This window comes from Drosophila willistoni, chromosome 3R (assembly GCF_018902025.1).
Source record: "Drosophila willistoni isolate 14030-0811.24 chromosome 3R, UCI_dwil_1.1, whole genome shotgun sequence".
In the NCBI taxonomy this organism is placed as follows: Eukaryota; Metazoa; Arthropoda; class Insecta; order Diptera; family Drosophilidae; genus Drosophila; species Drosophila willistoni.
Genome location: NC_061086.1, coordinates 9961356 through 9985146, shown reverse-complemented (window position 1 = coordinate 9985146; position 23791 = coordinate 9961356). Strand labels below are relative to the sequence as shown.

General features: G+C 35.5%; 1 protein-coding gene across 8 annotated transcripts in view; it reads right to left on the bottom strand.

Moving 5' to 3' along the window:
• LOC6651395 (tropomodulin) overlaps nucleotides 1-22921 on the bottom strand; it is a 52363-nt gene extending 29442 nt beyond the window's left edge. For 2 of the 8 annotated variants that reach the window (XM_015176654.3, XM_015176651.3), the window contains exon 1: nucleotides 22624-22920. In XM_015176654.3, coding sequence (XP_015032140.1) covers nucleotides 22624-22866 — 243 coding nt within the window. In that variant the 5' untranslated portion in view covers nucleotides 22867-22920. Of the gene's footprint in view, nucleotides 1-5968; nucleotides 6122-16316; nucleotides 16447-22623 lie in introns of those variants that run through there. The other 6 variants (XM_047011151.1, XM_015176655.3, XM_047011147.1 and 3 more) reach the window with 6 other exon arrangements.
• Nucleotides 22922-23791: the final 870 nt, after the last annotated feature.

Genomic DNA, 23791 nt, shown 5'->3' with positions numbered 1-23791 from the left:
ATTAAATGTTTTGAAACAAACAAAATAATGAAATTTAATGAATTTTACATTTATTTATTATCTCGTTGATATGTGTACATACAAACGTGTCGATTTCAAAAAAGATTAACAGAATTTTTACTTTAACGTCAAGTTTATTTTAAAAAAATGGCTTTAGGCCAGTTGAGTGATTGAAACGGCTTTCCAGTAAGGAAAAGCCCCTGTGGCATTATATGAATTGCTAGCATTCTACCTTTAAATGGAATTTTAAAGGCAACACATTCCATGCGAATTGGTGCGGTTTCATTTCACCTTGCCAATCATATTTGTCGGTCAATTCGAATGCATATTAAATATTGAAATATCAAAGTGTTAAATGCTTGGACAAGAGATGCTTAACCATTAACAAGAGTTGAATAAATTTTCCATTTAACGTAAGTATCTTGAAATTCTTTCATGACTGTTGCTGTAGGAGGAGCAGGGAGCAGACTGTCATGTCAGCACCATTCAGTCGGTTGTCCTCAGCAAAAAAAAAAACTTTTGGCAATGGGCCAAAAGTGCAAAAACAAAATTCTCAGGCCAATGCAACAAGCTGGCCCAGAGTCTCTTCTTTCCTCTCTTCTTTGCCCCAGACCACTTTACTCTTCTCTCTGATTTATATTACTTTTCCCTTGCTTCTTTGAACGACGGGAAGGACTGCATCTCGTTTGGGGTTTTGTTTTTATTGCATGCCAGCCAAATGTCTGAGCTTTAAAAAGTACAACGACTTGACAAGAGGAAAATAACAACAACATAAACAACAAGAAAAATAACATCAACAATCACCCAAGCAACACCAAGAACAACAATGAAAACAACAGCAGCAACAACGACGACAATCGTTGTAGTAAGAAGGGAAAATGTTCTAAAAATGGCTTTTTGTTATTGTGCTTGTGCTCTTGTTGATTGCATTAAGATGAACTTTTTGCCAAATATGGACAAGAAATACTTTCAGACTATGGCTGTTGGGGAAAAAAAAAACAAGCGGAGGTGGGAGAATGGAGAAAAGAAGAGAAAGGAAGACGAGAGAATTGAAAAACGCTTAAAATGCCTGACAGACAATTATTCAGTGGCCAAGACAGCTGAAACTAATTTTCAATATTTATTTAATATTATTTCTTTAGTGACATTTCTTGCCCACTTTGATCTTTTGGAGAGAGAGGGGAGAGGAAGGCAAGTTCTTTGCCAAAGTCATGTCCTTGCCACAAAGCGACAATATTTTTCGCACAATTGAAACAACAAAGAGACCAAAAAAAATCAAAACTAATTAGACATGAATTAATGAGCCATACCGAGACCAAAAACAAAAACAATATGGTAGCAAAAGCTACCAGCAGGAGACATGAGAATAGGCAACCAGCCACAAATGTGATGAAAATGTGATGTGCAAATTGTGCAAAGAAATGAAACTGACAAACAATTTGGCATCTTGGACAGCAGTAGCAACACCAACATAACAACAACAACAATTGATCGCCCATATGATTTGGTCAGGCCGAGAAGCAAAAAAAAAAGAAAAGAAAAAGAGAACCAACTCAAAAATAAATAAAGAGATTTCTTAAGAGATATATTCTCGACTCCAGAGAAACAGACCCGATCGCGAGAGATGAAGAGATGAATACCCATACTATTTCAATTCTAATCATACACATAAACATATGTCCAATTGTACCCCATGGCGTATGCGCAATACGCCTTTGGCATGCAGCCAACGCTCTATACTTGGAGATCAACGGAAAAACTTTGCTGATTTTTTGCCAGAAATTATTTATAACTGCTTGTTCATATATATAAATGTACATATAGACCATACATACATACATACATCCATAAGAATATAGATATAAGTACCTACATATGTATATGGATATATACGCATTTGGGTTTTGTTTTTATTTTCATTTCACTTGCTTACCAAATATTTCTCTTTAAATATTTTAAGGAAATTTCACTTACTATTCGTACAAGTCATTAGCTATTATGCTTACCTACAAAGACAGAAAGAAAGAAAGTAGTATTTAATATTTATTCGTGTATTAATTGGGTAAAGAGAAGAATATAAATTGTTGTAGCTAATCAGGCATCATTTCCATCGATTCAGCAATAATATTTGGTAAAAATTCATTGCCTGTTTCACATCAGAGCCAACAAGCTTAAAGTCAATTAGCCATTTTGCTGAACCTTAATCTTCCTGCCCTCCCTAAACACACACACATACACACACCCATAAAACAGCTAACCCGCCCTCCTCTCATTTACCACTCAACTTAATTGCGCAAAATTACTGAAAAGCAGCTGCCACAATGCCCGCAACACTTCAGCCACTTGAAATGCCCGCAAAAAGGAAAAACCGAATAAAGCCAAAAAAAAGAAAGAATTTTATATATAAGTATTTTATTTTATTTTGTTTCTCTTCTCTTCTTCCTTATTTTGTTGTTGTTTTTTTTAGTCAGTCAAAACAAATAAAACAAATGCTGAGACCTTAACTTTTATTTTTTTGCTGGCCCTGGCACATGTGATATAATAAAATTCTTAATTAATGCACCTATGGAATAGAAACCAAGAAAAGAACTGGAGCACGGGCATCAGTTTTAATTAAATGATAAAATTGCCCATTCCTCTAGAGAGAGAGGGAGTAAGTCGAGTCGAGTCGTAGTCTGTATAAGGATGTCAGACGCGTCAAAACGCATAAAACGCAAACTCACGCAAAAAAACAACAAACATTATAAATGTAATAACAACATAATAAAATATATGTATATGCAATGAAAAAACCATGTGAATAAAAAGTGCCTTTAAAACGTACGTCAAGTTATAAGGAATTCGAATAATGACAAATGATTTCTGTTTAGAAATGTCTTTGTCTTTGTACTTTGAGTGAGTAAAAAATTCTTAATAAATTCGTTTAAAATTTAATTATGTACAAGACAAAGAGAAGGAACAAAAGGTTTCAAGTTAATTAAAAGGACATACGTACAAACATATGCATTTTTTCAGTTTTGTGTAAAAACTAATAATTCCTTTCACAGGGTATACAAAAATGCTTTGGGATAGCACCTTGATTGCTGCTTTGAAATCCCTGTGAAAAGTCAACTATTGTGCCAACAGTTGAGGCAGTCAGGAACTCAGCCAGCAAACGTTTTCATTTTTATTTTTATATTATTATTTTCTTAGCTTCATTTTTGTTTTTGTTTTGGGTTGATTTGAGAACGGCAGCGACAAAATGCCGTGGGCCAAAAGCAAAATGCGCAGGGTTAACAAGCACCCAAGCAAAACAATAAAAGGTTAGTGGGTAAAAGGGAGCAGCATGGAGAGACATAACAAAAGGAACATGGACGTTGAGAGAAGCTACCAAAAAGGGATCATTAAGTATAAAACAAAGTAAAATACAAGTTGATCGATTAGATTATTGATTGATTGCGGCGATTAGGAGGCAAGAAAAACAGTCGTGCCTTATTATAATAAGCTATACATATTTTAATAGAAAAAACTGGAAACTTTGCTTTGGATATATCAGGTCTTCATATCTTATATCTTCATTTAGCTAACAAGAAATTTTTCATTGTGTTTTGAACTAAGCCACTGCGGTGCGATAATGTCTAATGGCTGCCCCTAACCACCCACTCTCCCATTCACTCACACTAATGTATATGTGTGTTTATGTATGGAGTGGGAGCTATGTATATGTTGGTGTATTAAGTGAAATGAAATCCTGTTAAGGAAAACAATGAAGCTATTAAAAAAAATATGTATGTTGTTGTTATTTGGTAGGTAGGAGAGAGGGCGCCATGGAGTGACAAGAGAACTGTCTGTATGCAGGTGGGTAAACCTCATAATATCGTTTAATAAATACTTTACAGCTTGATTGATTGCCGACCCGCTTGCGAGCGACAGGTGAGTGCGGCTTAACCATCTTTAAGTAGCTGATGGTGATGTGATGCTGTTGCTTCAGCTCATGCTCCTGATCCAGCTCCTTGTGGTCTTAATGCTGCTGCTTTTTGTTAAAGCAACCAATATAATTTATGCGCTCAAGGAAGTGCTCTGGCCCAGACCCCGACAAGGCTAAAACCACAAGCCACAGATTGGGTCCCATGTGGCAAAAAATATATAATCAAAGTGGCAATTGTGGGCGGTAGCATTTTGCGCCCAACCAACGTCCATTGTGCTTATGTTTATCCCTCTGAGTTCCTCTATACACTCTATACTCCTCTATTTGCAGTGAAAACTCACTGACCTGGAAACATTCTGTGCCGTCCAAGGCATCTCAGCTTTTACCTTACATCCCATCCGCCCATTTCTCATCGCTGGTTTTCACTTGAAGGGTGTGTCAGCCCTTTTGTAGGTTGAAACTTTAATGTAGGGAACCCTTTTCTTTAGCGTCAGCTATCCGCGTATCGGCTGGTGTTGCCCATCAATGTGTATGGACATACGTAACTACATTCATTTATTAGGGATAGCGATTTGATTAATGTCTGTAAAATGCTCCAACTCCAACACCATTCATTGTATGTATTTTTGCCCATATTAAAAGGTTAATCAAGTGCAAAGCTCAACTAAAAGGTTCAGTTAATTAGCAAAATGAAAGAGGATGAAAAACTGTAGAGATCGAGAGTGAGAGAGTTTTGATTTCGCTTCTGGCAGGTGAAAGGATATAGACTTAGAATAGTTTGAATAGATGAAGAATTCACGCCAATTGATAAGCAAGACTCTCTTTCTATTAAACTAATTCTTAAGTAATTTTTATGTCAAGGTAAAAATAGATAAGTTGATCCTAAAAATATTGTCACAACTCTCAACTCAATTGAATGAACCTTTTCGACTCGATATTTTTTATAGTTGACAACTCATCGTGTGAACAAAAATAAATGAAGTAAGTAAGTCGTCTCGCCGACTTTGGTATACCATACACCAGTAAAGCAAATATTTCAAGCATTTTAACATGCTTCTTACAAGCATATCTTAGTATCTCGCTCACTCAATCATAAGAGCACCCTAGCGCCCCCACCAGCCAACGGCCAACTCCGGCCTTATGGAAAAACGTTTATATGCATAACTCGACTGTTTTTTATCCGATTTTGATCAAATTTGGTATTTTTTATAGATATTAGTATTAAATTTAAGAGTGCCAAATTTGATTGCATGAGGTAAAAAAATACGGGAGATAATCAAGTTTTTCAAATTACGGGGGCGGAAAAGGGTGTGGCAAAATTTTTATACATACAAAATGTGTGCATTTACTAAGCGAATATACATACCAAATATGGTGTCTCTAGCTAGAATAGTTTTTGAGATAAACACTTTTTTTAAATTGCGGGGGCGGAAAGGGGCGTGGCAAAAATTTGAAATAAACTTGATCACTCTACATACTACACGAGTCTACATAAAAAATTTGGTGGCTCTAGCTCTTATAGTCTCCGAGATCTAGGTGTTCATACGGACAGACGGACAGACGGACAGACGGACGGACGGACGGACGGACGGACGGACGGACGGACAGACGGACATGGCTAGATCGACTCGGTTGTTGATCCTGATCAAGAATATATATACTTTGTGGGGTCGGAGATGCTTCCTTCTGCCTGTTACATACATTTTGGCGACTTTAATATACCATTTCACCCTATGGGTGTATGGTATAAAAAGCAGATTTTCTTATATATTTATATAGATTTTCACCAATTCGATTCTTGAAAAATGTTGACATGTCTAATGTTTTTTTTTTTTTTTTTGTTTGTGTATCTTTTGTTTACCCGTCTTGGCCAAGGTTGAAATCACAGAGATGGCATTTTGGCAACTTTAAATCCATGAACATTTGTCAAATTACCCAAGAAAAAAAAAGAAAATAGGAACGATGATGGAAAGAATTTTGCGAGTGGGCGTTGGTTTGGTCATGCGACTACTTGGAATGAGTCGACTTCCCCTAGATTAGGGTCCTACATCATTTACGCACCTTGGTAGAACGCGTCTTGCGCCATTCTGAGGTTTTTTTGGTTGTTGTTGTCGTTGTTGTTGTTGTCTCCTCCTCTTCCTCGATGACGTCATTGTCCTTGTCATTGGCAGCAGCAGCAGCAGCAGCAGTGTCTGCCATTTTATCAAGTACTCGACGCTTGAATTCTTAATACGAGAACTTTTTCAGTACTTGTAATTTATTTTTTACGTTTGACTTTCTATATCATGGCATTCGCATGTATTTGATATTTTCTCTTTTTTAACTCTTTCTTTTCTTCTTTTTCTTCTTCTTTTTTTTAACATAAATAAATTTTAAATTTCTGTTTCACTCATTTTGATTTAACTGGAAACGCATTATGATTTTTATTAGATGCGATATTATTTTTGCACACAACTTCCACAGACACTGAATTATATATATACATATAAACACATATATATGTATATATTTATATAGATACATATACCCACATATGTAGGTATAAATAAAATATAGCTTGTTTTTAAAACTCTTCAAATTTATTATTGCAGCTGCCTTGAAAACGTATTTTGGCCAAAAGAAAAAAAATTAATGCCACGCCGCGCCACTTCGCGATTTGTGTGTTGAAAGTGAAAAAGCGGCAAATTTCGTTGTATACAATTAATTAGCAAAGAATTGAAAGAAAAAATTTAAAGGCGAATTAAAGCTGCTGCTGCCATCGTGGGCGAGTAGCAAATAAATGGTTGTTGTAAATTAATTGTAAATTAAAAGCGCCCATTTCTTTTGCTTCAACAAATTCAAATCAAAATCATTTCTGACACTTTCTCTTAAGATAAAGGTTGGAAAATTCAATAATGGTTTTTTCCAGGAATTATAAAATCTCTGGCTAAAATGAACAATCATTTTGTTTGTGAAAAATCTGTATGAATGTGGCAAAGGTTTTTTCGAAAATATTTCTTGGAGATAAGTGTATTTCATCTAATATCTTGGAGGTAGAAAAAGGTGCAAAGGTGAATATAAAGAGGGTTCTCAATGGCATAAATACTCTATTGAAAAAGTTACAATCCTTTCCATTTTATATTCCCGATGGAAACACCATGCAGTATTGCTTTAAGGGGGTGAAAACCGCCACCTTCTCATCGGGGTTCGTAATTCATGGACAACACAATAAAAGATTTAGTAGGTCTTTACTAAGCCACAGACAAAGTTGGTCTCTCTATGTCCATAGATTTATCAAAACAATATATGAAAAACAAATCGAACTTAGCCGGCTCGAGGTCAATCTTGCAAAAGAAGATTATTTCAAAGGCAACACACAAAAAATATGAAAAACAATTATTACCAATACAAATTGAACTTTGTATGCTAAATAATAATAATTTCTTGGGGTGCTACAGGCTGATAGAAAGGTTGGCTAAGGATGAATGGTTGGCTAAAGTCGCCCAAGAATTAAGTTATCTCATATATACATATAACATTTCTTCTCAAAGAGTCGAAAAGTAGAACAAAGTTTTCTAATTCTGGTAACAATTACTAGTAGTTAAATTCCTAATCAAGATTGAACTTTTAAATTCTGACAAGCATAAATAATATCGATTGAGAAAAAAATTCTTCAAATTTTAATTTACTTTTTCATTTAGAATATTTATTTGGACAGCGGTTTCCTCAATTTGACATAAAATTTAAGTTTTCAAGTTGAAAGTGTGTGGTTTTTGGTTTCTGGTTCTTTGCTGACCAAATCAAAGCCACCGCAAGTTAGATTCCTTTGCCTCTTTTTGACTAAGCAAAATAAAAGTCAAAGTGTGTAAAATTTGCACATTTTCTTTTTAGTTATTATTGTGACTCACGCAAGTTTATTGCCAAAGAAAGAAAATGAAAATAAAAAATTATTTTTGTTTGATGGTAAAGACTTTGCCAAAATAGAAACTAACCAAAACCAAATGACAAAAACAAAAAAAAAAAAAACTATATTTCTATATAATATAAAAGTTGCCTAAATTTAGCCAACAATTTTGTCAGTTTTTCATTAAATTAAATGCATTTTAATGAATTTTCCAGAGAACATTTATGTCAATTTAATTTTGTGTGTTGAATTTGCTGAAAATTTTAGTGTTGTTGTAGTTGTTGTTGTTTTGGTTGTTGTTTTTGTGGCACTGTTGAAGTATTGTTTATTTTATTGTTTGATTGTATGTGTATTTGCTTTAGGTTTGTTGCACTTTTTGTGATTTTTGTTTTTGATTGGGTGTGTGATATGGCGTAGGTGGGTTTTTTGTTGGTTTTTTTTATAGAGTATTATAGTGTTATTATTGTTGGTATAATATTTGTGTTGTTTTTCGTTTCTTTGTTGTGTGATGAGTGTAAATTTGCATGCAAATTTTCAAAACGCAGAAAAATATTCAGCAACATTTTTTTTCTTTGGTTTTTTTCAGCCTCAGCCTCAGACGCGCTCGCGCTCGCAACGAACTGAGTTTGCCTGAATTTTGTTGGCCAGGCCAAAGCATCAGGCAACTAGGCACTTGATAGAGAGTGAGTAAGAGAAAGAGAGAGTGGTTGATAGAGGAGAGACGTTGGCTAATAGAGCGGCACACACAATCAACACTTAATGTTGCCGCGGGGAACAGCGCGAAAATTTGCTCATAATCTTAAAAATGAAATGCTTCTTCAGACACACACTCACACACACACACACACACACACACAGACATTTGCATAAACATATATTCAATTTTTATTTTATTTTATTTTTTTTTTTTGTGTATGAAAATGTCTGTGCAAATATTTTCTTTTTTTTGTTGTTGGTTGTTTTACATATTTTTTCAGTTTTGCGGCCCGTCAACGCGTCGTATGCGTAATGTGAGCATTTTGTATTCAGCTTTCAACAAAACAGGTGACCAAAGCAAAGCAATCCAACCAACCAAACAGACGATAGAACGAAAAAACTAACAAATATGTATCACTGTAGAGAATTCTTAAAGAATTCCACACAAGAAACATGAAAAACAAATTAAGAAAGTTTAATTTTTATTATAATAATATTAAAAATATATATTTGTTTTATTGGTCTAGTCCGTTCTGCGTGTATCTTTAAACTGATCTGAACTGAATCGAATCCAATTCAAACAGAGAGATGGAGAAGCTCCTGTGTATTGGTCATGGTTCCGCTTTCTTTGTTGCTTTTGGCCTTTGTGTGTGAGTGATTTTTCTCTCACCTTTTGTTCTGAGATATGTGTTAAATGTAAATTAGTCAGCTCACCCGAAATCCCCACCCACCCACACCATAGCCCGCCCCATCGGCCAATCTACTGAACCATTCCGCTCCAATCAACCTTGTCGCGTGTTCGTTTTTATTGCGTTTTGAGCTTTGCTCTGTTATGTGTCACTCAAAAGAAAAACTTATTTTTAGACAAATCATTTGAGAGACGTAGAGAGCGAGAGGGCGACACAGAGAAAGGCAGATATACTGATATATATGCAACTTGACTGTCATTATAATCATTTATTGCCAATTTGCTGAAGCTGTAAATCGTTGGCTTGTTGCGTCTTTCATTTTAAATTCTTCATAAATGGCTGACAAATTGCGTTGCACTTTCTGCACAAATGTCTAATCGCATTTCTCGAACTTGTGTCCAATTAGTTACGAGTGGATTCCCATGTAAATGAACCATATGCGACCCAGAAGCCATCGCAGAACCAATGGACTTTCTTTGTCTTTCTCTAAGTGCTAACTTGTGTTTATATGCATATCCAGCTAGTGTATATAAGTTTCTCAAATGGCAAGAGAGTTGAAGATAATGTTTACTTCATTATTGTATTCATGAAACATATTCTCGACTAAGCCCTTTACAAGCTTTGACTTTGGATAAATTATTGATTGCTTTACTGACTTTTGTCCCAAAATCTTTTCTAATGTCTTGTTTATTTTTAATTAGATGAAAAGAAAATTAAATTTAAATTGCATTGACATTGCCCGTTATGGGTTAGTTTCATTGTTTCTTTTTGGCTTTGGTTTATTGTGGGCTAAGCTCATCCCAAGACTTTATCCCGAGTCTCAGTTGTCCTTTTTGGGCATATAATTAATCGTTTCTTCCCTTTGTGTTATTCTTTTATACTTTTCGACCTCCCACTCAGACATTGGGGAGGGAAAAAGGAGAGGAGAAAACAAAAAGTTTGTTCAGTTCGGGCAACAAAGTTGTGATGCGACATGCTACCCCTCCAAACCCTCACCGCATCCACCACCCCTCCGGGTGTGCACGTTGCTCCAGCTGGGGCGTATAAAAATAAACAACAACAAACGATTTGTAGGCGCAACGCCTGCTAAAAATAAAGCGCTTTCAAATATTTCCTACCAAAAAAAGGCGAGAAAATAAAAATATTATTTATAGGCTCCAAGGCAGGCCAGGCCAGACCAGGCCAAACACACACACACACACACACACACACACACAGACACTACAAAATACACAAACACAAAATCAATATGCATTGAAATGAATCTGTAGTTGTTGTTTTTTGTATCTGTAACAGAATTTGCATTTGTATCTGAATTTGCTGCATGCTGATGCTAAAAATCACATTGGCAAAAACTCTCAAAACAAAACCAGGCTAGATAAATGGCGAAAACCCGATTTTCGATGCAAAAATTGAATTGTTAAAATGCACAAGTGTTGAAAGCAAAGTGCAAACTGAAATGTTAATACCTTTGTTTATCAATATGAGAGGGTTTTAATCTTTAACATCTTCCACCCTCCTACTCCTTATTCCTTCTGTTCTCAATATAAACATATTTAGAAGAAAGCGGAATGTTTATTTTTTATATTGCTCGTACGTCACAGTTTGAGAGTCATTGCCTGATGGTAGATAGTGAGGTGAATTACTTTTCTATCCAATCTATCTTCTTCTTAGTTTTCGAGCAGTCCCACATTGTCCCACACACACACACACATACAGAGACTGTGGGTGTGCCACACCCACGCATTTATGTCTGAAATGATCATTGACATTGTCGTGCTGAAGGTGTTTTGCACACACATATACACACACACACACACACACACACACACACACATACTCTTACTCAGACAGGTGGGACAACTAAGAGCAATTTTGCTCTTCAAATTGCGCTAATTAGCTCTTTTGCCACACTCACACACACATACACAGAGACAGAACACACCTGCTGCTCCGTGAAAATGGCAAACTCTTGGTCATTTTGTTATTTTCATTTAGCGCTTTTCCTTTCTCTCCCTCTCTCTCTCTCTCTCTCTCTCTTGTTGTTTCTCTCCTTTTATCTGTGGCCTGCAATTTGGCATTTGAAATTTCGGATGGTTCTTACATACAGTTTTGGTTTTGCTTTTTGGTTGAATGGCTGCATTTGGCATTCAAGTTACAAAAATTTCCCCTTTTCCCTTTTTCACGTGTGCTGCAGACAATTGGCTAGTTGACTAGTTAACTATAAATTTGAATTCTTTCACTATTTTCCACTACAATCTACATTTTGTCGTTTACAAAAGGAATGCCTCATAAAATACCCTTTGATGCATAAAGTAAAAAGATACATTAGAACTAGCCAATGGCGCTTTATATTCAATACAAAATTTCGACTCAATTTTTCGCTAAATATTGTCCAACGCTAAAAAATATTTGTTTTCTAAAATCAAAAAAAAAATATTACATATTATCTTTTAAATGTTACTTAAATATTACTTGGCTAAAAGCACAACCAATTTCTTAATGTAATAGAATTATACATTATAAGAATTATAAGTTGGAATTCAGAGATATTATACACTTTCATTGATAATTCGTGGTATCAATAAAAAATGCAAAGAAATTTATCAATTTTAACTTTAGTTGACTGCGAGGTATCTTTAATTCATCACGCTAATTAAACTAAAGAATGGTATTTCTTTATTCTATGTGTCTCGCCTGACCATGTGCCTGTCTACGCCCCATAAATATTATTTAATTTTTGTATCTCTTATTTATTTCTTCTTTCATTTTTCTAAGCCATTGAAATTATGTAGGTTATAATTTAAATAACCGAAAAACACTCAAAAAGAAATGTTTCTAAAGAATTTCGCCTTGCCTGGGGTCGCCATATGAATGTACGTATGTATGTATGTACATCCAAGATATAAAGATGAAAATATGTATATAAAATATTTATAGATTATGTGAGTGTAGAGGGGTACAAAGAGGGGAAGAAACAACCAAACAAACAAGCAAATGAGTTAAGGGCACGAGTATGGTAGGCTAGTTGGTGCTTATGAACTCACAAATTCAATGAAATCGCATTCGATTCAATCAGAAATAGATATTCTCGGAAATGTAAATACAATATATATATATATATATCTACAAATTGTTGTTATCTTTTTGCATGAGATATGTATATAAACTATCCATTTTTGACATAGGCTAAGAAAGAAGTTACAACTTTTGTTTATATATCCTTTTGGGATGATTATGACAAGAGAGAGAGAGAGAGAGAGAGATATAGGCTAAGACAAGAGGTCAATTCAACACTATATTCATTAATGCATATATAATTTTGTTGATTCTATAAGGAGAAACAAATAAAATATCCAACTGACCCGACGCACAACTCTGATAAAATTATCCCATTCTTGACTTAAGTATTTATGTAGAGAATCAATTTGTATTTAACGAGCTGTTATAGTTGTTGTTTCATGTTGTTTTTGCTCTTGTTATTGCTGCTGCATCACCCATTGAGATAAATAAATAAATATCACATTCAACGTTCAGTTCTTGCTAATGGCCAGTTGATTTACGGCCCCTTACTTGGCCACTTGACATTTTTATGAATGTCTCTCAATTTATATGCATTTTTGATTAGGCTGAAGGTGTTTGTAGATGGTTGGAGTGGTAATGGAGGTGGCTGCTATCCCCAGTTTCATATATTAATCATACGCACTGTTAAATGCTTCGAGGTGACCCGAGAATAGATACAGGCAAACCGATTTAGCTATCAAACTGCAGGCGTACGCATTTCATTTCATTTTAAATGTCGGCGCCCACTTCCGGGATCAGTTTGTTAAAGTTAATGCATTGCGTTGGTTGTTGGTTTTGTGTTCAAAACGACGACGACATCGCCGGCATTTTTCTATCTATGTATCTGGCCTGTCTATTGCTTCATCGGCTAATCCCAGCGACAGGCCAAAAAACTAATTAGAGAGACGCATGTGGCGATCAATTTTTTGTTTCTCGTTGGTTCCTTTTTGTTTTGTTTTTGTTTTGTCTTGCAGTTGGTCAAGCATTTCATTGATTTTATGTTACCCATACGCCATGTCGTCAGAGAACATCTTTATTTCTGTTAAATGTTGCAAAACGAAACAATCATGAGGAAGCAACCAACCAATCAACCAAACTAACCAACCAGCCAACCAACCAACCAACTGCAGACCCATAGACCGACTGACTATTCTGATCCAATCCGAGCATCTATTTATGTTTGTTGGGACAGCGGGGGCGAGAAACGTTTTAGTGAAAATAAATTGAAAATCTTTTGGAACATGTTTTGATGTATTGCAAGCAACAAAATTCAAGTGTGTGTATGTTAGTGTGTTTGTCTATATGTGTGGGATGTCTGTGTGAAGTCATGTCTGTGTCTGAATTGGTATTTGTGTTTGTATTTGTGCTGGTGCTTATGTATCTGTGTGTGTGTGTTTGGCTTTGCCTGTTGCCATTTGCTCTGATTTCTATGCATATCTGCAGCATTTGTTGACGTCGTTCTGAGTTATACTCTACAATCGTTGACCCTAATCACTTTTAGATCAAGCTTTCACAATAGAATTTCCATGGAGAAATGATTTATTTTGTTTGCCAAAAGCTCGTAAATATATATAGATGGGAATGATTCCTGGTATGATGTCTATATGTTTAATACAAAAAAAAAGTTACATTTTCCCTTAATAGTTTATTAAAAATCCAAACGAATTATTTATTAAGGAAAAAAGTACACTTTTACAAAATTTTAAACATATATAGGTATATAGAAAATATGATAAATCGCTCAAAGATATTTGGATTGCTAAAAGAGTATGCAAAAATTTGGTTTCTTGTAGTATTTGTAATTCATATACCGTTTGGTGTGGGTTTTCCCATTTTGATTGATTACGCGAGTGCAAGACAATGGGGAAATGGCGCAGGAAAATCTGTGTGTGTGTGTCTGTGTCTGTGTGTGTCTATGTTTCTTTTCCTATAATTTTCTTTTGCCTTCTTTCGATTGCTTTTCGAAATAAACTCGAAATAAAGCTAAAAGAATATGCATGACAGCTGCACCGTCAGCTGCTCGGGTGGTGCGAGTGGGCGGGCGGTTCCTTGCCACATTGTTGCCGCAATCATTGCCGCGCACCCCACCCCTTGCCGGGTATAAAGTCGGCCAATGGCCAGGGGGAAATCTCTCATTTGACCACTGACTACATTTTCAATCAATCTAATGCATTCTGGTTTTAGCTGACTGTCATCCAATTTCAATTAACACCTCAACTAATCGCTCAAGTGCCAAACGCAATTCAATCAAAAGCTTTTACATCTTGACAATTAAATCTCACTTTTTGTTTCACTCAGTCATAAATAAGTAATAATTTCTTCAAAGTATGAGTAATAGATAGTGGAACCATTATCATGGAGAATTAATTGAACGACCGCAGCTAAACCAAGTATGGGCCAAAAGATGCTTAACTAGAAAACCATTTTGTGTGTTGGCAAGCAAAATTTGCAGATGCCAGAAGATGGAAATTGCTCCATCAGCAAATTGAAGGAGCAGCGGAAGTCTAAGGACGAGGTTGAGCTCCTTAAAAGATATAGTTTATGTATATATACAGTATATTTATATATATGTATGTGTGTTTATGTATTTGTAATGCCAGTCTGAAAACTGTTAATAACCCACAAACAATGTACGCAATAATGTAACAACAATAGCCAGCGATGATAAGAATAAAGAAAATGAAGAATGAAAAGTGTGTCGATAGCAGCATACTATAATAAAGAAGAAACCCATCCGAGACGAGAGAACTGCCAATGGATTCTAGAGGCAAAGTGAGGTGAGGAGCAGTCAACATTTATTTTTAAACATATTGAAAAGCAGAAAAGCAGCTAAAAAGCAAGCGCAGCGAATGAAAACAATTTTATTAAGTGAAAAATACGAGAGCAGAAAATAACCCACAGCCAAAATAAACAAGACCGAAGCCAAAAGTAAAGGCAAAGGCAACAAGAAAGTCCTTGGCAGTGGCAAAAGTTGTTGTTGTTATTATTGTAGTTGTTGCTGCTGCTGCTGTTGCTGCTGCTCTCAACGGGTTGCCTGGGTAGTATAGTAGATTTGACAGGGGAATGAATCTTTGGGGGGACGCCCAACTGATTGAAAGATGCGTCAAACCGAAGTCGAAGTCGACTCACCTTGAACCACAAGCAACCCGTTCAAACCAACCAACCGACCGACCGACCGAACCAACCCACCCCAACCCAATTTAACTCAACTCAACTCAGCGTCTCACCTGCAAAGGCAGACACAATTAAGTCCAAAGAAAAAACGGAAGCAGACGACAAAATTTTACGACCAGGTGACGATGTTGATGACGATGGCAACGGCGGCGACAACAACAACAACGTCGGAGACGTTGACGGCGACGATGGCATCGAGGCGAGGCAACACTTCTTTACATAAAAGATTGACAAGTGATTTTCACACCTAAGTGGCAAGCGCAGGAAAACACAACAGCAGCAAACAAAAAGCAACAACAACAGCAAGGTAAACTTTTCAGGTGTTTCGGTGTTTCGGTTTTTCGTATTTTTTTTCTCTTCTTGCTCCTCTGGAAGTGAAGGCAAAAAAAAAAGTGTTTTGCTTGAGGGGAACATTCTGATGGGCTATTGAAGCAGCTTAGTTCTTATACATGGTTCTCAATCCTTTACGTTCTCCGTCTTCCCTTCTCTGCCAGCTCCTGGCTCCTTATATCAGCAGTTTAATTTGTTAATAAGATTGCTAACTGGCTTAAAGCAAAAAAAAGGGTTCTATATACTACATGAGGGGAATAATGCTTAAAAGGCGCCACATAAAGATTACTTTGACCTTCTCTACGTTTTTGCCAACATTGTTAACTTGGTATTACAAGGTATTAGCAAAGGTAGTTGACGATAAGAGATGGTTTATCTATATATCTAAACATCTGTCTATTCAGCTTAAGTAAGCGTATGCAAAGTGGTTGCCATTGAAATAGTTTATAGTTTAATTTGAATAATATCGACACAAATAATTCCTTAAGATACTCCATATTGAGATCAAATTCCAACTGATTATTCATTTCCAGCTAACAACATATTCCGACCCTGTTTATGTACTAAGTCTTACCTGATCTATGGCCATGGTTACGGCTTGTCTTAAGGTAGTTGGCCTATTTAATCCGCTTTGCGAAAGATAATTTGACTGCTAGCAGGTTTGTTTTCTTATGTTGGTCTACGTTGATCCGTTGAGTTGCGCAATTTGGCAATATTGCGCAGGATTTCCAAATAAAATATTTATATGTGAATTGTAATTTTTACAAAATTATAGATACGCCCACACACTATGCACACACACACTCACACACACGTATACACAGTCACAGGCAGTGTACACTGACTGCCGCACGTCACAAACTACGCAAAAACCGAATCGAAACGTATCGTATCGAAATGGGAAAACAGGCCAACACCATAAACGAAACCAGAGGCAGATGAAAAACGAAAACGAAAAAAAATTGAAATAATCGCATAAAAACTAATCTATTTATTTAGCTGACTTGGCCCGACGTTTTGCTCCATTTGCCATTCCAGCAATAAATCAATAGTTTTTGATGCCTCCGCGCGCGCTCTAAATTTCGATTACTCGAACAATATTTGTTCTATTGTTTTTGACTTGTGCAATGCAACTGAAATCGAAGCAGAAGGCAGCAATCAATGTGGCAAAGCAATGCAATTGATGCTTGTCTCAGTCAAGTGGCTTTTATTTTGCTCGAAATCAGACGAATGCAGCCAAAATCAAATAATATACATATATATTCTATACAAGGGGAATAGTAGAATAAAAAGTAGTAGGTGGGAAGAAGGGATGGTTGGTGGTGGGGGCCAGGGATTAACTTTCGATTTTTTGGCCTTTGTTTTTCTATGTTGACAAATTGTTGGCATATTTGCTAATATTTTCACGAAAAAGGGACAGAATGACAGAAATTACCACAAATCTGAAAAGATGACAAAATCTGTCACTCTTTGTTTGCCCTATCTATCTATTTATGTCATTTAATTTAAAGATAATAAATATTTATGACCACCAACACATTAATTAAATCTCCATTAATTGGAATATTAATAACGAAATTAACTGAAACAAAAAAATAGGCAACAGAGGGTAAATAATTACATTCATTACAAAAAAAAAAAAAGAGAAAGAGAAAAAGAAAACTGATACAAAAACACAACGAATCATCGTGAACTGTTGTGTGGTTGTAATTAAACAATTGTTAAATATTCATAAATAAATAAATGCAACATCGACACACTTTTGTTGTTTTTTTTTCTTGTACTATTTTTGTACAACTGTCAACTGCCAAAAACCAAACTGCCAATTGTACAGCTGTAAGCCCAAACAGTAACAAGAATAACACACAAAAATGTTGTCCTTGTTGGCTTAACGAAACCGAAATGAATATTAAACAAAATTGTTGATTTATTTATTTTACTTTTGCAATAGCCACAAATGATTCTTTTTAAAAGTAAATAAACAAACGTCAATTATATAAATTGGGTTATGAAAAAGAAGTGCACTAACACAATTAATGAAAAAAGTGGAAAACATCTCCTGTTAACCTCGTTCCTCTTATTAAATAAAAATTCATTAAAAGTTGCTTAGAGAAAAAGTACAGAATAAGTTGACTAAGACAAGTTTTACTTTACTTAAGAGTTCTTAAGTTTTATAACCAGATGGTTTCACTTCACTTTGTGGATAACATGTCGTATGAGTTACAAGTTAGAAGTAAGAATGAAATCTTAAAGAGCTCTTTTAGGCCAACAGAAGAGAAAATTTATGAGTGTTTTGTAATCTTAAATCTTAGGTCTAGGCCGTAGCACTTTAACTTTTTCAGAACTTCTTCTTTCTTGTGATGCCTTTAATTGCTTTGACTTTAGGCCAACCCATAACAAGTTAACTTTCATTTCATTTGCATTTAGTTATCTCCTGGGTCAACTTGGCGGATTTGCAGCCCTTAGACAACAACATTCCAACATTCTCAGCTGAAAAAGTGGCCCCACAAAGCGTTGAATTAACTGAATTTGCAAATTTCCTCATTGATTTGCCAACAGACAAGGGAAAATAACGACGTCGTTGTCTACAACATTGTTGTTGGGTTTATTCCTTATTGTTGTTGTTGTTGTTGTTGTTGTTGGCAACCCCTTGTTGTACGCAAAACTACGCAAAACATTTTGTAAATTGAATTTATTCTCAAGATTTTTGTGGCTCGCACAAATGTAATTGAAATAAATTTTCAATTGAATATCCGGCCTAAGCAACAAAGAGCGGAAGTTTATGGCAGGCAAAAAAAAACAAAGAAACAAAATATTACACTAAGGACGTTACAAAAATTATTATCCGTTTGTTATTATTGTAAAAAGATGAGTAAACTCTTTGAAGAGCCCATTATTGTGGCAGGTCAAAGTCGGATCTATGGAAACATATTTAAACAAATAAATATCCATCTATATAAATATGTATCAGGAGGTTATTTTGTAAATTACATGAAATATGCCAGTCATAAAGCTGATTTATCCCAAAATTATGCTCACGTTCGTTGGATATTGCCAAAAAGACCGACAAAACAACAATCCCATCAACAAGAACAAGAATAACAACAACAACAATAACAAGAACAGCAAGTGAATAAGAAAGAGCCGAACAAATCGCTCAGCTCAGAAATCAGGCAAAATAAATGGCACGTTTATCATACGCCCAGTGCGCCGCACAATTTGGCAGCTTTATTTATATACCGCCGCATCACACATATTGTACACACAAGTATGAGCTAGTATATATCCACATGCCTTAATAGTATAGTCACACACATACATAGACATTTTCTCATATCAGATATATACAAAATACTATACTATATAGCCAGAGATCTCTCTCCCTTGTTCTGGCATACTTTCGATTCTTATGTTTTTCAGCTTTCTCAATTATATAAACATAAGTATTTCGATTGTGTGCATTAAAACGTTGAATAACATATAAATACATATAAAAATGTTTGTAAATAAAACATCGAGAAATCAAGATAAATTTGGAATTCTTAAAAAGAAGAGTATGGCGAAGGCGCAGAGGGGGACGATCCTAGCGGCCAAGACTGAGGACAACAAATGCAACAAATGAATGAAAACCAAGCGGGCGGTAAAGGTAAAATATATGACATTGAATTGTCTTATTTTGTCACAACCGAAACATATAGAAAAATTAAATATTTTGGCTTCTCCACATCAGTTCTGTTGAAGAGGGGGAGGGGTCGGTGGGCAACCGCTGACAGCTGTCAATGCGATTCAAAGCAAGAGCTGGGTCAGGGCTAAAATAATTTGGACTGAACTAATGATCGACCTCCAGCTAGGTGTAAAATCAATTTGCAGTTATAACCATCTGTTTAGACAAGAAAAAAAGTGATCGAGAATCGAGTTTTACAATGATTTCGAAACCCCAAATGTAACAAAAGAAAATCTCTTTAAACTATTAACTTTGAAATTGTGAATAATTTATAATCACAGTCAATACCATCATAAATTTGCAAAAATCGAACTAACGAGATTTGCATTTTTGCAATTAATGAAGCCCACATGAATTCTATTAGGTAAACTTAATCACGAAACATATATACGAGTATATATGTATAAAATATTTCCATTACTAGAAGCTACCTGAATTTTAAATAGGAAATATTAAAAATGTAATCAGCAATTGAATACAATTTTTCGTTTTGGCATGGGCATATATAAAATTGCAAGTTTTAATTGATTATCATGACTCCCAATGGAATAAATATTTACTATAAATGTGTGTGTATCTCTGTGTGTGTGAGTGTGCATATATGTTACTAATTAATCCCAGGCTCAATAATATGACGCCTAATCATGACAGCAACGGGAGAACAAGAACATGAACCAGAACAATGATTTCCCTTTACGGATTCTCCCGACCCCCATTCCTTTGCCCTTCCTACCAAAGCTTAACCATAAACACAAATTGTTTCTGTGGTCACATCATGTGTCCATGTGTTGACCACCGGAATTCCATTAATGTGGTTGGTCTTGTGTCCAACCTTTCGTTCTGTATGTGAGTCAGTGTATGTTTCTGTGTCGGGTTATGGGTTGCTTTTAACGCCTTGCTGCACATATTAGCCGGCCTCATTAACCCGAACAACACTTCCTAATCTATTTTCTAACTGCATAAATACATTAGGAAATTAGAAGAATCAACAAACGGATTTCATTGTGCTAAATCAACTGTGAAATTTATGACTGAATGTAAATGGAGATGTGGGAGTGGGAAGTGAAACGTATCTTCCCCCATCTTCCCCCATCTCCTTTGTATATATCACTAATTTTTGCATTTTCAATTTGAACTCGGCGATAGTCACGTAGCATTGTGGTTTGGTTTGAGGGTTGGCTAAAGGAAAAGTACAACTTTTGACCTGTTAAACGCATAAAAATGACAAAAATGCTACGTGACTCATTTACGGAGTAAGGGCAAAAGTTGAATCATTTAAGATTGTGGGGGATTGGCATGGAAATTGAAGTCGCAGGAAGGACGAGTTTGGTGTAATTCGCATGATGGGGCAAAGTCAAAACGGACAATGTAATTAGTACGTTAAGCCTCAGGCGAATATAAAAATAAACGTACCGATATATGGCATTAGAGATGAGCTTCAAAACTAGCAATTCATTCGGTAAAAGAATCTCTAATCAACAGGTGATGAATAAATATCCTTGAAAAATACTTGCAGTAAGTAGATCAAGGTTTATCTGAATTAAATTATACAGTTTCACGTTGTCATCTCTATTAAAACATATTCGCATTCATATCCAGGACCTTTACCACTGCTAAGCATTGGCGCACATACATTTTCATTTCATTTTCATTTTCATTTTGGGCACATAAAATTGGCCCACAAAAACAAAAAAAAAACAACCCAGAAAAAACGGGGGCCGACCCCAAGTAAATTGCAATGCAAATTTAATTTGGGAGTCATAAAATTTCACGAAATATACGCAGACGGCCATAAAACAGAGCAAAACGAGCAACAACGTGATGATCAATGAGACACAGGCGAAAGACATGAGAGACAGACAGAGAGAGAGAGAGAGAGAGGGAGTGAGAGAGGGACGGAGAAAAGGGGATAAACAAATAGGCTAAAATCGAAGATGTGGATAGAATTCGCTCTGCCAGTTGTCATAATTTTGCTTTGGGGTGGCTGCTGGTCCCGCCGCCAAGCCGGAAATGCAATTTGCAATTTGTGCTACGATTTGTGGCAATTAATTGCAATGCGCCTGGCTGCGTCTCCGACTCCTGTTTCTTCCTCGTCTGTGCGCGCCAGACCGCAAGACACGGAAACCCCAATAGGTTGCCGCTTATTTTTCCACCAGCATTGCCCCTCCACCCTGTTCGCTCTCCTCATACGCCTTTCCTTCTGTTTTTCATCGTTGGCGGCACAGAATTTATTGCATTTAATTTTTGCAATTTTTTATTTCAGCACAACAAAAATCAAAAAAACACAAAAAGAAGCAAAAACTTGGCAGCATTTGCTCAACGTATTTAAGTGATTTAAGCTTTAACAATCATTTTTTTCTTCTATTTTTCTTTTTTTTTGAGTTTTTTTGATAATAATTTGCGCCGAAATCAAACAGCTGCAAAATTTGTTATTTGACATCGCCTATAGAAAGTGTGGCTGAACGAGATCTATATGTATATATACAATAAACCTACATACGTACATATATATAGAGAGATGTATTATGTACGTTCTTTTGCCTACATATATAGCTGATGTATAATGTATGCCGAAATTTATAATATTTTTGTGACTACTCGTATATAAACAATTTGTTAAGACGCACACAATGAAATGGCATTTTGAAAAGAAAAGATAATACTTATAAAAAATGTTCGTGGTTGAATTTTTCTATGTTTTCTTTGGTCAATTTCACAAGTGAAAGAGCTTGAACGAAAAAAAAAAGCAAATGAAAGCAAAAATGTTACGCTTAGCTGATAATTTGTGTTCAATCGAGACGAAAATTATACCAATTAGGTGTATATTAACATGAAAAATGTTCAAATATTTATTTCAAATAATTGATTACTAACAGAAATTTGTAGTTAGTAAACAGAACCTATAAATTTTTTATTTGCTTTAAGAGAAAACGTTTCTGAATCTAATACTGCATAAATCTGATTGGTCGAAAAAGTTTACCTTTAACGTCAACTTGGATATCGCTTACTGTTAGCTTAAAGTTGTTATGAACTCGAATATTTTGCAATTTCTTTAACCTTTCTATAAACTGTTAACAATATTCCCATTTAAGTTCAATTGAACAATCGATAGACTATTAGATTTTGCAACTTGATGTAAGCTGATTTCTTCACTCACCTCAGTAATTTTCATGGTTCTTTTGACGGTCTTGCGAGTTACTTCCGTAGTCTCCTCGACAACGTCGCCATCTTCGTCGATGGTTTCGGTAACCATTTTTTCCGTTTCGCCGGGTATCACCTCTTCCATGCGTTCAGTTACCACGCTGCTCTTGCTCTCAGCATCTGGTTCGGGCTCTTTTTCGACTTTGGTCTGCTCCTGCTCCTCTTCACCGCCACCGAAAACATCCTCAATGTCCGACATGGTTATTGCTCTTTCCTTTATGTTTGATTTAACTGAATTCAGTTGATTTTTGATTGCTTCTCGTCTTGTATTTTCAAGGCACTTTCACTTTGCTCACTACAAAATTTTGAACAAAAAACTATAGTGGCCCACCAGCACAGAACTATGAAACACACAATGGGTGAGAATTTTCTTTTCTTTTATTTTCAAATATGCTTGTTTGATATTTCTCTATATTTTGCCTGCGAAAAAAATTAAACCAAATTTGAATATGTATTTATTTTTTATTTTTCTTGGCTTTTCTGCCACTCTATGTATGTTGTATGTGTACGATTATTATATAAACAACAACTACAAAAATTTTTGCTTTTCCGTGCGTGTTTTTTCGTTTTGAATGGAAAAATTTTTTGCTCACTAACGATTACGATTAAGCACACTAATTGACTTGCTGTTTTCTTTATTTTTTAAGATTTTTCTTTCAAATAACTTTATGTGTATTTTGAGATATTTCTTATGATGTGATCGCACTGCAACTGGTTGTGTTTGACACTGTGAGAACGAATGGATTGATCAGCGACAACGAAAGCGCCTACAACAACGAACAACAAACAACGAACAGCGAACAACAATGACAACCGCGAACAACGAACAACGGGTAACAGGCGAAACAAGGGAACACAACGCAAAACAATGAACAAAACGGACAAAACGCGTTGAGAAGAATATTCATAAAAAAGAAACAAAATGAAATCTCACAATAACAATGTTTGCATAATTTCAGTTTGTTTCAATTAATGAAATTCGACAAAAACAGATACAATAATTATTATTATTAATAATAATAATAATTAATTAGCTAGAGACAAAAAGAACGCACGAGGCAAATTACACGATCTCGAGTCTTCTTCTGTCTGAGGCGATCAACGTCGTCTGCGTAAGGCTCTAG